The sequence below is a fragment of the Chlorocebus sabaeus genome, chromosome 3, assembly GCF_047675955.1.
Source record: "Chlorocebus sabaeus isolate Y175 chromosome 3, mChlSab1.0.hap1, whole genome shotgun sequence".
Taxonomy (NCBI): Eukaryota; Metazoa; Chordata; class Mammalia; order Primates; family Cercopithecidae; genus Chlorocebus; species Chlorocebus sabaeus.
In genome coordinates, this window is record NC_132906.1 from 20046723 (window position 1) to 20060669 (window position 13947).

General features: G+C 36.2%; 1 protein-coding gene across 2 annotated transcripts in view; it reads right to left on the reverse strand.

Moving 5' to 3' along the window:
* The window catches only part of VWA8 (von Willebrand factor A domain containing 8), a 381976-nt gene that overhangs the window by 86900 nt on the left and 281129 nt on the right, over positions 1-13947 (reverse strand). For both annotated transcript variants that reach the window (XM_007960236.3, XM_073013736.1), the window contains one exon: positions 12689-12890. In XM_007960236.3, the coding sequence (XP_007958427.3) occupies positions 12689-12890 (202 nt within the window). The remainder of the gene's footprint in view (positions 1-12688; positions 12891-13947) is intronic.

Below are 13947 nucleotides of genomic sequence, written 5' to 3' on the forward strand. Positions count from 1 at the left end.
AGTGAGCTATGATCACGCCACTGAACTCCAGCCTGAGTGGCAGAGTGAGATCCTGTCTCTAAAAATGAATAAATAATTTAAAATGAAAACTGTTATTATACGAAAACAAACTAGAATATTGGAGGAGAGGACCAAAAGAGTTTTTAAGAAACTGGAATTCTAATGATATAGCCATTAGATTTAGATATGACATCACAGGAAAACTTATGCACCGAAAAAAGCATTTATGATGGCAAATGTGTAATTATGTTTGGACCTATAAATGTTGATTGTTGCTTGGGGCTGCTAGAAGGCTATTCATTAGGGTAGGTTTCTCACTGAGATTGTGCTTAAAAGTTTTCACTTTATTCATAGGCGGATAATTACTGAGAAGTCAATTTTTTTAAAAAATCACATATAAAAGTCACAGTTATTTCAAGGGAACACAAACATGGCTGAAATAAGACTGATACTTGACTAGTGAAAGTGAAATCATGAAACAGAGCAGTTTGGAAAAGAAAAGCGACTTCTAAGTGAATGAGATGCTAGCTTCCTTTGGGACAGACCAGCCAGTCTAATTCGCTGCTTTTATGTCCCAGCCAGGCTTCTGCTCCACCCCACAGCTTGAGGGTTTCACACATCCACTCCAGAAATGGTGCACTTTTCTCTCTGGGAGTCAATGCTTTTAGCAGTTTTTGAATGGAAGCGGAGGGCATTGGTGGCTCAGTTCTTAGGCTATAGATTGTGGAGGAAATACATGGGCTATGTCTGCCTGGAAAGTAAGCAGTAATATTACATGGGAGAAGGCCTATTCTCATACCTATATCTTCCTACCAGCAAATCCTGCAGAGCTTCAAATGAAACTTGTTCCAGAAAATCATTTTGACCCTTGTTAGGTCTGCGTCTCCTTAAGTATTTGTACGAAAGTTCAATTAAAATTTAATTATGTCAATGTAGGAACAAGAGGGAAAACTTTTATATTATTTTAAAAATCCATATTCCTTAAACTGAGGGTAGAGGTCACTGGACAGGAGCAAGGTTTGAAACAATTTCTGAGAAAGCTCATCAGTAACAACATCACCCATCATGATCTTGAATCAACGGGGCTCAGAAACGCAGTTCCTTCCCTACCTCTCCAGTCAGAAGTAGGTCAGAACGTGGCTATGGGTAAGTTATGACACATTTAAAAGCAGATTGCTTCAGTACAAAGAAAGTTATTTAACCTCCCTGTGCACTGGTGTCTTAACAGCTCTGTGCTTCGGTTTCCTCATCTGTAAATTGAGGTAATAACAGTACCTATTGTATAGTGTTTTTATAATAATTAAATGAGTTAAAGGCCTGCCATTTGTCTCTGTGCACTGAGAACAGCATTGGTATATGATCAGCACATATAAGTATTGGCTATTATTATTACTATTACTACCATTTTAGGGATTATTCTTCCTTCTTTTAAAATTCCTATTAGAATAGTATTAGTGAAAACAGTGTTCACAACTGGCGTGACTCCCAGGGTGTCAGTCTTTCTTGTTTATCTACTCCCAGGGCCTGTGCTCCTAGCTCTATTCAAATAGAGTATCTTACTGATACCTCTATCCAGCTGTTACAGAATTCTGATCTCAATATCAATATAGAAATACCTAAGTAGACAACAACAACAACAACAAAGTTTTTTATCAGAATTCAAAAATATGTTCAAGTTGGTGACTTCTGGAAACACTTTCATAAGAGAATACATCAGAAACTGTTAAGTGTCCTACAGAGATAAGGGACAACCTACTGAACCAAGGCAGTTCAGAAAACTGACGACTAGTTTTGGTTAAGCAAGTATGTGAAATGACCACAGATTTAACATATGCTATTTGTCAAAAAGGAACAATGAGGTTTCTCTACTTTTCTCCATGTCACCTTGATGTCTGTTTTCATGTTCTTTTGCTTTATCATAAATACTTTAAAAAATGATACTGATATAGGAAAAAGTATGGGCTCTAGCCTTCCCATAATCACACTACTACATTTTCACTGGTGAATGGAACTGATGATCACTCTTTTTCTTTCTTTCTTTTTTTTTTCTGAGACAGAGTCTCACTGTCACTCAGGCTGGAGTTCAGTGGCATGATCTCAGCTCATTGCAACCTCTGCCGCCCAGGTTCAAGTGAATCTTGTGCCTCAGCCTCCTGAGTAGCTGGCATTACAGGTGCATGCCACCATGCCTGGCTAGTTTTTGTATTTTTAGTAGAGATGGGGTTTCACCAGGTTGCCCAGGATGGTCTTGAACTGTTGACCTCAAGTGATCCACCTGCCTCAGCCTCCCAAAGTGCTGGGATTACAGGCATGAGACACTGTGCCCGGCCAGATGATCACCCTTCTTAAATCCCAGAGGCATCGGCTTTCCTTGAAACACTCCACAGTGATTTCACTACATTCTCGAGGAGAAGCCGTATCCCTATGTGGGTCCTGTCTTTCAATGTCTCATTTCTCAAAGAGAGATTGAGGACTCCCAAGAGTCCCATTCATCCTGAGGAAGGAAAGATTGATGAGCTCATCACCACACAGCCTTAACGTTGTTTAGAGGTGGTGATGGGATACCTAACCAACTCACTTCTGCACGCTGAATCACCCTGCTGCAACTGAGCTTGTGGTTACCCCTTTCCTGACAGCAGGCTCACTCCTCTGGAAAGCAAGTTCAGATCCTGCTGCCTTGCTCACTTGAATAACAGAAATTGTGCAACACTTCAACTTATTTTATTTATTCGTCAAAGGAAAGAATGTCAGGGATTAAAGAAATGGCATGAGAATCACTGAGAATTCGGTTTTCTTTTTCTTTTTCTTTTTTTGAGACGGAGTCTCACTCTATTGCCAGGCTGGAGTGCAGTGGTGCGATCCCGGCTCACTGCAACCTCTGCCTCCTGGGTTCAAGCGATTCTCCTGCCTCAGCCTCCCAAGTAGCTGGGACTACAGGCACACACTACCATGTCCAGCTTATTTGTGAATTTTTAGTAGAGATGGGATTTTATCATATTGGCCAGGATGGTCTCGATCTCGACCTCGTGATCTGCCCACCTCGGCCTCCCAAAGTGCTGGGATTACAGGTATAAGCCACCGCGCCCGGCCGAGAATTCAGTTTTCTGTTATTAATTAAAGAGCATCTAAAAGGGTTCTTCTTACTGCTTGCCACAGAGCTGAAAATTATTTGGTTGCTCAGAAACACTGACTTCTAGGGGAACCAACATAATTTGATGGAGTTATGCAGAGACAAATGGAAAGTTTTTAACTCCACTGGCATTTTCAGATTTTGGCAGGGGGAGATATTCTGGACACTCTGGATATCTGACTAGGTAGTGAAAGTTGGTAATGCTGCCTGGGCTGTAGGGCATGGTGGATAAAGAGCACAAATTGTAGAACTACTAACTCTGCCACTTACCAGCTGTGTGATCTTGGGCAAGTTATGTAACCTCTCTGGGCCTTACTTTCTCCATCTGCAAATAACATACTTGGAACATTTTCTTACTCCAAAAATGATACCATAGATTGAGACTTTTTTTTTTTTTAACACTCTGATCAAATTAGCTTTCTTGACCTTAGAAGTTTTAAAGTATTCTTTTAAAATTATTTTTAAGAATTAGCTTCACAGTATGTATGTAATTACAACAATGAATGATGGCATGGCATTGGATACATTATTATTGTATACATGGCATTGTATACTATTATTACTATTGTGTACTATTATTATCCCTGGGTTTGCAACTATTGTGTAATTTTATTTGCATATTGAAAAATCAGCAAGGTTTTAAACATGTGCTTGTTTTGCATATGGATGTCCAATTGTCAAAGCACCATTTGTTGACTATCCTTTCTCCATTAAACTGTTTTGACATCTTTGTTGAAAACTATTGGCAATATGCCTGTGGGTCTAATTTTGGACAGTCTATTCTGTTTCATTGATTTAATTTTTTTGCAAACATCGCACTGTCTTGATTATTGTAGTTTTAGAGTAAATCTTAAAATTAGGTAGTATGAGTTCTCCAAATTTATTCTTCTTTTAAAAAATTATTTTGGTTCATTTAGTTCATTTATTTTCCCATATATATTTTAGAGTTGGCTTATTTATAGCTATAAACAAAATCCTGCAGAGATTGGATTGAATTGTGTTAAATCTGTAGGCCAATTTGGAGAGAACTGACATCATTAATATGTTGAGTTTTCTAATCCATGAACTCTGTATATCTCTCCATTTATTTAGGTCTTTGCTTTCTTTCATTAATGTTTTGCAGTATTCAGTATACATATCCTGCACAAGTCTTATTGATTTATACCTAAATATTTCATTTTTAGAGAAAATTGTTTGTAAACAGTACATGCATTTTAAAATTTTAGTTGTTAGTTATCAACTGTCAGTATATAGAAATGTGATTGATTTTTGGCTTTGATAAACTCATGTATTAGTTCTAAGAGTAGTTTCTTTTGCTTGTTTGTTTTGTCTTTTTTTAAAAAATAGATTCTGTGGGATTTTCTAGGGAGGCAATTATGTTGTTTGCAAATAGGGACAGTTTTATTTCTTCCTTCCCAATCTGGATGTCTTTTATTTATTTTTCTTTTCTTATTGCTTCTTTTCTTATTGATGTTGAACAGGAATGGTGAGCATGGTCATCTTTGCCTTCTTCCCAGTGTTACAGGGAGAGGGTTCAGTCTCTTACCATTAAAATATGGTGCCAGCTGTGGGGATTTTACAGATGCCCTTTATTGGGTTGAGAAAATTTCCTTCTATTCCTAGTTTTCTGAGAGTACCACTTCAATTTCCAAGCAGCCTTGAATCAAAACCAGAAGCCTCTGGAGGAAAAGTGAGAAACTCACAGCTGATTACCATTTAGGTAGTTCAAATTCTAGTCTTCTTCCTCAATTCATATGCTATCATTTATTTTTCAGAGACTTTGAATAGTTGCTCATGCATTCTGTCCAGGTTTTATAGCTGCATTCAGTGGGAGAGACAAAGTGAGTGAGTGTTCCATTGTATTCAGAACTGGAATCCTTGAGTCATTTTAAAGTCAAAGAAAGAAAATTAACCAGCTTATTCAGTTCCATTAAAAAAAAAGTACTGTTTTAAGTTTCAAGGATTCAAAGATGAGTTAAATTTAATCTCTACTTCTGAGGAATTGCTTCATGCCCACCCTCATTCCTCTTTTCCACCTGGTAAATTCTTACTTGTTATTATTTTGAAGTAATCTTTAATTCTTATCAAAGTAATAAGCATACATGGTTTAATAAGTCAAATAGAACTACAAGATGTGCAACAAAAAATAGCACCCTTGTGACACAGTCTCCCCCTCAAGCAATTAAGAGGTTAAAGGTAACTACTTCAACTCTGCTTACTACATCTTCTACTATTTACCTCCATATTTCTAAGTAATATTCTTGTGTCTCTTTATTTTTCAATTTCAGACATTGCCTATTGACTTCCTATTATGAAAGGTAAGGATTATTTTACCTCTCCCACCTCAAACACACATCACTCATTTTTTTTCTCCCCTCATTCCCCCTAATAAAGTGCTATCAGAAACAAATCAATATTGTTTACTTTATCATGACTATACAGTCCCCGACTTACGATGGTTCAATTTAACAATTTTCCTACTTTACGATGTAGGAAAATTGTTAAATTGAACATCATTAAATCGGGGACTGCCTGTATAGTAATGACAATGAAGTGCTGAAGAGCTCATGTAACTTACTGAATATATCATGTCAGAATCTAGACATAATGTATTCAGTAAGTTACATGAGCTCTTCAGCACTTTATTACCAAACAGGCTTTTGTGTTAGACGATTTTGCCCAACTGGGAAGTACCTTTGCCACTCTTTCCACCCATGTCTTCCTCTTTCTTGGTTTACTCCCTTTTTTTAGTGACAGCACATCATGCAACAGCTTTTTCAGAAGGAATGTACTGTTTTTGAGATTTGCACATTTAATAATGGTTTTAGTCTACTTGATTAATAGCTTGGCTGGATACAAATTCTAGCTAGAAATAATTTTCCCCCTTTGATTTTCTCTTTAGTTTCCAATGCTGCTTTGGAGAAACCCAGTGCCATTAGGATTTCTGCCACTTTTATATGACCTGTTCCCTACTTCTTTCAAAATTAGAAGTTGTCAGCCTTATTTCTTTATCCATGGGGTTCTACAATTTCAAGTGGACATGCTTTGGTGTGTGTGTGTGTGTTCCATTTGTTATACTGTACATCTGGTTCTTTAGTTCAGTGAAATTCTTAAATATAGATGCTACTACCTTCCTTGAGTCTAAGTAAAAAAAGCAGACTTTCACTTTATCTTCTCGTTAGCTGTATGGCTTCCCTCCCGTCCTAATTGGTGCCTTTGTAAGGGTGGAGGAGAGCCAGTTGCCTAGAAGTATAGGATAGAGGAGAAAATCTGGATGTCTCAATGTCATAGACAGACTTTCAACTAATCTTCCAAATTTTAGTGCCACCCTACACTACAACCTTCAGAACTACACAGTATCTTCAAGTCCTGTTGCTAACAAAAGCTTAAAATAGGAGGAGGAAAAAGCTATGAAAAGCTTAGAAAGACAGGATTCAAATTTGCCCTGTTGGTTGTTCTTGTTGTTTTGTTTTTTTTTTCCTGTTTTCTACTGTTCTCAGGACTCAGAGTAAATGATGTATACTTTGCTGCATGTTTTTTGGTCTTGTTCTAATTTGTCTTTTAAATAAGGCTAAACGCCATAATCCTCTGCTGACAATTGTCCTATCATTGATTTCCTGCTTTTCTTCAAGCTGACAGGTTTAGGCAAAGACCATTTTTACAATTCCTTTTTGGGATCTGACAAAATTTTTTCCAAACAGGATTATAAACAAAGCTTACATTTTAACACTAGTATAGATGATGAATTATGTAACTCGTTGGATCATAAGTTAATATTAGGTATTTGAGTAATACGGTTTCATTTAAATTTGGCTTTGTCTCCATAAAGCATTGAGGAATTCTGTAGCCCAATATTAACTTAAATTCTAAATTTCTATTTTTTATTGTTTACTGAGTATTTACTCTGTACCAGGCATTACTGTATTTCATTCTTACAACAACTTTGTTAAGGTTCAATTATTTTTATATTATGATTAGAAAGTGAGGCTTTGAAAGAATAAGTAATTTGCCAACCTACAAAGTTGAACCAGGATTTTAATCTAGGTTTGAACACTACAAATTTCATGCTCTTAAATGGTAAGTCATACTGCTTATGAATAAAATCATAAATATAATAGCAAGAAGCTTTTATTTCTACAGCCATTGTGATTGTATATACACTTACATTTAAGTGTATACCTAATGAGCTCAGAACTGTAACAGTTCCAGAGTCACTGACTGTCCACCTATTAATTGCATTTGACATTTGACATTCCAGTTTATAGCCAGTATACTGCAGAATTAATTTTTCTTTATACTTTAAATAAATATTGCTAAAATTACCTCTTGACTGGCTGATCATATTGCTGAACAATACGCACTAGCGATATGGTAACATAATTATCCTACGGCCTGTCTTGAGAGAAGGAGGTTGAAATAGTCCTGCTGATGATTTGAAAAGGAATTTTTTAAGGTTAGACCTTTTCTAAAGAGGGAAAGTAGGATAATATTTCTATTTTAAATATTAGTTTAACATTCTATAATGTAAGTTTCATAATTTATAGGAGTATCATTCTTATTGGAGATGCATAAAAAGTTAATGAAACCTCACGGCCTCCCTAAAATCATGAACTTGTTGATTTGCTTGCCTTAGGGAGGTGACTGCTGATTTAATTTTAATTGTATTTAGCAATTACTGATAATGTTGTGATCCAATGGAAGCTTTTCTTTTAGAGGAATGTAAAAATCAACTTGCAATTTCTCTCTGAAATACCATCTGTATAAGAAAGGAGGCCCATATGCATGAACCCAGGAGTGTTATCCTACTTCAGGGCAGATTTTTCTTCAATTCTTTACTCAAACCAAATTTCTGGTTCAAGAAGAGTATGGCCAATTTGTGACTGGGATAACTGCAGGCTTCCACATTTCCTGAGCTAACATGATACTATCTTATCTGTGTTCTCTGTACCTTTCTCCCTTTTTTCTCATTGCTCTCTGTCCCTATCACCTTCTCATTGCCTCATTTCTGAAAGCCTTGCTGTTAGGTGACTGCTATAATTCTCCTTGGGGAGTTAGATGATAAAGCCCTAAAAAAACAAGTGGCATGATAGAGCTAAACTATACCAGCCTATGAGAGATAATTGCTAAGTATTTAGGAATTTTTCAAGCTGACTGTTAACCCTTGATAGCTTGAAATCATGGTGGGGGTGTTTGCACCATGGAAATTGGCAAAGTTAACAACCCCCCAGTCTCCATGAGAACTGGTTTACTAGCATGCCACCGGGTATTGCACTTCTCAGGGGATCTGGCATTTTCACTAGGTACTCCTGAAAATCTTAAAGATTCAAACTGAATTTCCATGGCTGGTACTTCTCTAATAGGCGTAAACAATAAAAAAAATTATTACAGGCAATGCCCAAGTGTTACCACATAGGGAAACAGCTGGATCATCTTGCTGAAAGCCAGCTCTACTGACACGTGGCGAGGAGACATGGATGGTGGGAAATTATAAAAGTTCAGAAAAGCATTGCCTTTCTGGGCCATGAAAGATTCCCAAGGACATACATACATATAACAATCCTACAAAATACGGATTGTTCTGTAACAATGATCCACTGAATCAGACTATTTTTTCAGAGTTATTGATCAAAGTAAAGAATGACGTATAAGAGTAAACTAGGCTCCTTAAAAAGAACAAAGGATTTCATAATCCCATAGAGGATCTGAAGATAACCTAGCCTGTAAATTTACTAACAGACAGCCAGTTAAATAATCCCGTGGTTTCTAAAACTGAAAGTAGAACTTAATATTCTACTGAGATCTTCAAAAATCAAAACTGCTGGACTAGAGATTACAGAAAAGGCCAAGCTTAGTTACCTAAGTACATCAAACTGCATTTATTCATAGTCCTAGAACATTCTCTCTAAAAGGGGGAATAGACTAATGGTGCTTAACATAAATTAATTATCTTTTCCATGTATTTCTTTCTATGCCTCACTCCTTTTTATTTTCAAATGTTGAGTGTGTGCTTACTGTGTAGCAGGCAATGTCTCCACTACAATGATGAAAAAGTTCCAGTCTCACACTGTATTTCAGAAGATTGCATCCATTGTTAAAGAATATAGTTTGAATAGTACTTCCTTAAGTACTATTCAAAGGCAGAGAGATCCTACCAGCAATACACAGAAGATTCACTTTGTGATTTCTTCTAATTAGAAAATAACATTTGAAAGCTATAACCTTTTAAGCCTTTTTGCTCCCACAGAAATAATCATCAAGAGAAGATGATTTGATTTCTGAGGAAAACCGTGGTATAGCTTTAACAGCCTTCTTGGAAGAAATACAAATGTAACTAAGTAAAAGTATGAATAATATACTTTAAATATAGCCAGAAGAATTTTGAATTATAATTAACCTACGTTTCTGAAAATATGAAATCTAAAAGTAATAAATATAGATTCTTAATAATGGGCTCTTAAAACTACATTTATAATAATCCTTTCGGTTTGTTGTTATGGTTGTTATAGGAAAAACACATGTTCCTATCAAAGCATGTAAAATTAATGAACACATTTTTTATACGCAGAGCTCAAAAAATACTCTTTTGTAAGCTGTACTCAAATAAAAATACCAACGAATTCATTAAACAAAAACAAAAACTCAAATCAACAATGGCAAAGCTAATAACTCCGGAAGGCTGAAATGTAGCAAAGACAGAGTAGTGATAAAGCATGTAACTATTAATGTACTGTTTATCTCAATATGGACAGTTCCTTTGCTACGACGCAGAGGAATCAGGAGGCATGGAGATCTTACGTGGTGGATGGCATGGCAGGTTATTTGCCCTGTCCTCACTGCTGACCTAAAGGCGCCTATCTTGCTCAACAGGAACCATACGAGACAAGAGTGTATAAGCCTTTCATGCCAGCAGGCCTGTTAACTTCCATGATGTAAAAAGTAAGCCCATTTGGCCACTAGATGGAGATCAGGTTACTCTGTCAGTGATGGGGAAGCTGCTTGCAGCCAGCAAGTCATAAGTAAGCAGGGTATGGAGAACCTATTCTCTTTTTTCAATACTTCTGTGAAAGGCATTTTCCAAGCTCTGAAGTTAGGAGCAGATCTGTGCTGAATAAAGAGTATATAAATGAAGAATAGCTTGAAAGATCAAACAGAAAGGGAACTGTAAAAGACGAATATTTGCTTGTTATTACTGTTGCCCCTGGAATGACTTCTATTTAGGTTTGGTTGTGTAAACTACTTGTAAGTAATAAGATGAGCTGGTCCAAATAAGAGCAATTAAATAAGCTGTCTCATTATTTACCAAGCAGGGAAGAGGAGAGATATGACAAAAAATTAAAACAATGACAGATTATTAAGACAATTAGTCTTGTCTGTTTAAACATAAGAATACAGACTCATGTTTGCGTATGTATATAAGTATGCATTTTTAATATCAACCAAAATGGATCAACAGAACTTAGGGATCAAAGGAGAATGTTAGATAACATCTATTCAAATTTTCCAAATGAAACTATCATTCAATTCTGAATTATATAACTTTATTACTAAATATGTCTTATTTCTGTAATAGCTGAGCTTTATTTTATTTTTTTTAGAGACAGAGTCTTGTTTTGTTGCCCAGGTTGGGGTGCAGTGGCTCGATCTCAGCTCCTGCAACCTCCGCCTCCTGGGTTCAAGCAATTCTTGTGCGTCAGCCTCCCAAGTAGCTGGGATTACAGGCATGTGCCATCATGCCCGGCTTATAGCTGAACTTTAAACTGGAGACATAAAGTTACACATGTCCTGGAAAATGTTTGGTTTAGGGAAAGTTCAGATATTGCACTGTGTGATGCAGCTAAATATTCTGATTATTCTTGAGATGTTAGACAGTATAATTCTGTTCATTTCTAACTTAATAACTATATATACTCATTCAATAAATATTTATTGTTACATAAAAACAATTTGTGACAGTTTAAAAGAAAAATTCCATTTGTTATCAAATAGTTTTAATTACCAGCACATTTTAGTATACAGGAGTGTGAGCATAAACAAACATATTAATTGCTTATTGCACCAATCATTGTGCTACAAGCTAGGAGTACAAAGATGTATATATAGCCAGAGAACTAACTGGAAGAGAAGGCCTATATGATTAAAAAACAAATACAAATTCATTTTTGTAGCAGTCAAGAACAATTACTAAATGATCAGTAAAAGTCCTTTGTAAAGTTCTATTGTGAAAAATAAACTTAACCTTGACCAGATGGAAAACATGACCTTTGATCTCTACCACGTATAAAATATAGAAATTCAAACACAATAGTATTTACTATTAGGCACCAATGACTGTAATGAGAACAGGAGCTTAATTCGAAAAGAGAAGAAACTAATGTTTAGAATAATAAATGAAACAGGTCATAATTAATTGGTTTTCTAAATATTGTTATGAGTAGTAACCAACATTCAATCTATTGCTGTAATCAGTGCATGGCACTTACTTAATCACATGTTTATTTTAGAGTCACACATTTGTTTTAGCTTAATTAAATTAATACATTTATACCCCTTCAAAAAGATTTGAGTTATACTGTGGTTTGAGGTTTTCAAAATGTTCCTACAAGCTTTTAAGAATCTAAGAGAATTGTTATTCATTCACGAATATATCTATTTCTATTTAAAGAAAATCACAAAAATAATCACATAAAAAAGGAATTGTTAATCAGGTATTAGTGAAATAGTCTGTAGAAATTTCTTATTTTGCTGATAGGCTCTTTGCAGAACAACCTGACTGGTAGGAACCTATTTTTCTTTTTGTTGGATAAGTAAGTAATGTAAACAGGAGAGGTTCTGTTCTGAAGATTAAAATAAATGAATAGTAAATAAATCCTTTTATTATATGCTTTAGTACATATGGGTATATAGCCTTCCCCATTCTTCAAATTAGTTCCAGACAGGAACTAGATAGATTAGATGACAACTGAGTCATTTCTGGAGTTGTCAGGTTTCCTTTCACTTTGGTGGCCTGTTGCCATGTTTTTCTCCAGTGCAGGGTTGGGTCTACTTATTGTTGACTAGTAAATTTGCATTACCTGGAAATAAGGAAGTTGGTAAAAAACATTCTATTGGATGCATATTTTTGCTCACCTTCTCCAGTTTAGAGGTTCTGGTCTTGTAATAACCGGCTGTATTCTAGTTCCTAAATGTTTCTGTTTCCTAGGTAGCATGTAGAGATGCTGACACTGAAGATGGTAAAAGTGAGAACAGATGCAAAGGTGCTGCTGGAAACTGGTTACTGCTTAAGGTTAAAAAAATAAAAGCTGCTGATTGTATTCATATGTTGTGATGTCAGTAACCTGCATGTTTAAGCACTGACAGAAAAAAAGGCACATTTTTACTTTTTCATCATTTAGATGCAGAAATTTCTTTGTCTTTTTATTTTGAATCTAAAAATTCTTTCAGTCCTTTAAGCAACTATTTTTGAGTCACTGGCCCAGAAATTTTCATGACTGTGGCATCTGGAACTAAATTTATACTTGAATGTGCACCTCTAAGAGATAAGGTGAATTCAAATGGTACCTGCATATTTCTGTCATCTTGTCCAATCATGTTTCTCCATTCCATGAGAGATCGCTGCAGACGTTCAAGTCCAGTTTCCCAAAGCCTGATGTGACCTCCCATATCAACAGTAACAACCCCACTTTTGTCCCACTCCGCTAGCAGTGCATCTGTGTCGGAAATGGTAGACAGCCATGTGGTATACGGCGACAGAGATTCTGATCTGGAAAAAGGAATCCAAGTGACGCTAACAGACCATAAAAATAAAGCAGGAGGGATAAAACTGCACATTGTAATGTTCTTTACTGTTGAAAAAGTATGCTCACACTACTCATTCTTTTACACCTGCTCTTACCTATGTCACTGCACAGGAAGGTTATGAGGATATGCTATGAGAAAAAGTTCTTAAACAAACATGCCCAGGGTTTGTAAGCAAACATGAGGCAGGATAATCATGAATATAAAAAAAAAACCAGAAAGACTATTTTAAGAAAGATTTTTTATAAGTGATCACAGTATATAACCAATTGGTAGGCCAGGAAACAAAGCTGGTTTAAACTGATTAGGTTCTCTAAACTTGCTATAAAGAATTTGCTATGGACTAAATGCTTGTATCCCCCAAATTCGTATGTTGAAGCCCTAACCCCCAATATGATAGTATTAGGAGGTGGGTACTTCAGGAGGTAATTAGGCTTAGATGAAGTAAAGAGGGTAGAGGCCCTAATATAGAATGGGATTAGGGCCCTTATGAGAAGAGACCAGAAAGCTCGCACTTGCGTGTGGTCTCTCTCTGTTTCCTTTCCCCCCACTCATGTTAGGATACAGCAAGAAGTTAGCCCTCTGTAATACAGCCTTCACTAGGAACTGAATTGGCTGGCCCCTTTATTTTGGCTTTCCCAGCCTCCAGACTGAAAATAAATATTTGTCACTTAAGCTACCCACTCTATAGGATTCTGCTGTAACAGCCTGATCTAAGAACTCTAATAATGAGCATATTAAAAGACAAGATATCAACAGAACCATCTTTAAGGAGAAAAATGCACAGTAATTTACTAGTTCTCTGCATTTTCCTGTATTTGTGGACGATACTAACTTCCACTGTCAGGAAGAAAGGAACTCTATACCAGTTCACACCTCACATGCCCGCAGTACTGGACTCACTCCTTAGAGGCCTAATGTCAGTGCTGAAACCAATGTCTTGTTTATGCATTTCGACTGCATTTGTATGTGATATTTTGCCTTTTCTGACTTAGAAAGTTACAAATCTATAATAAGGAATG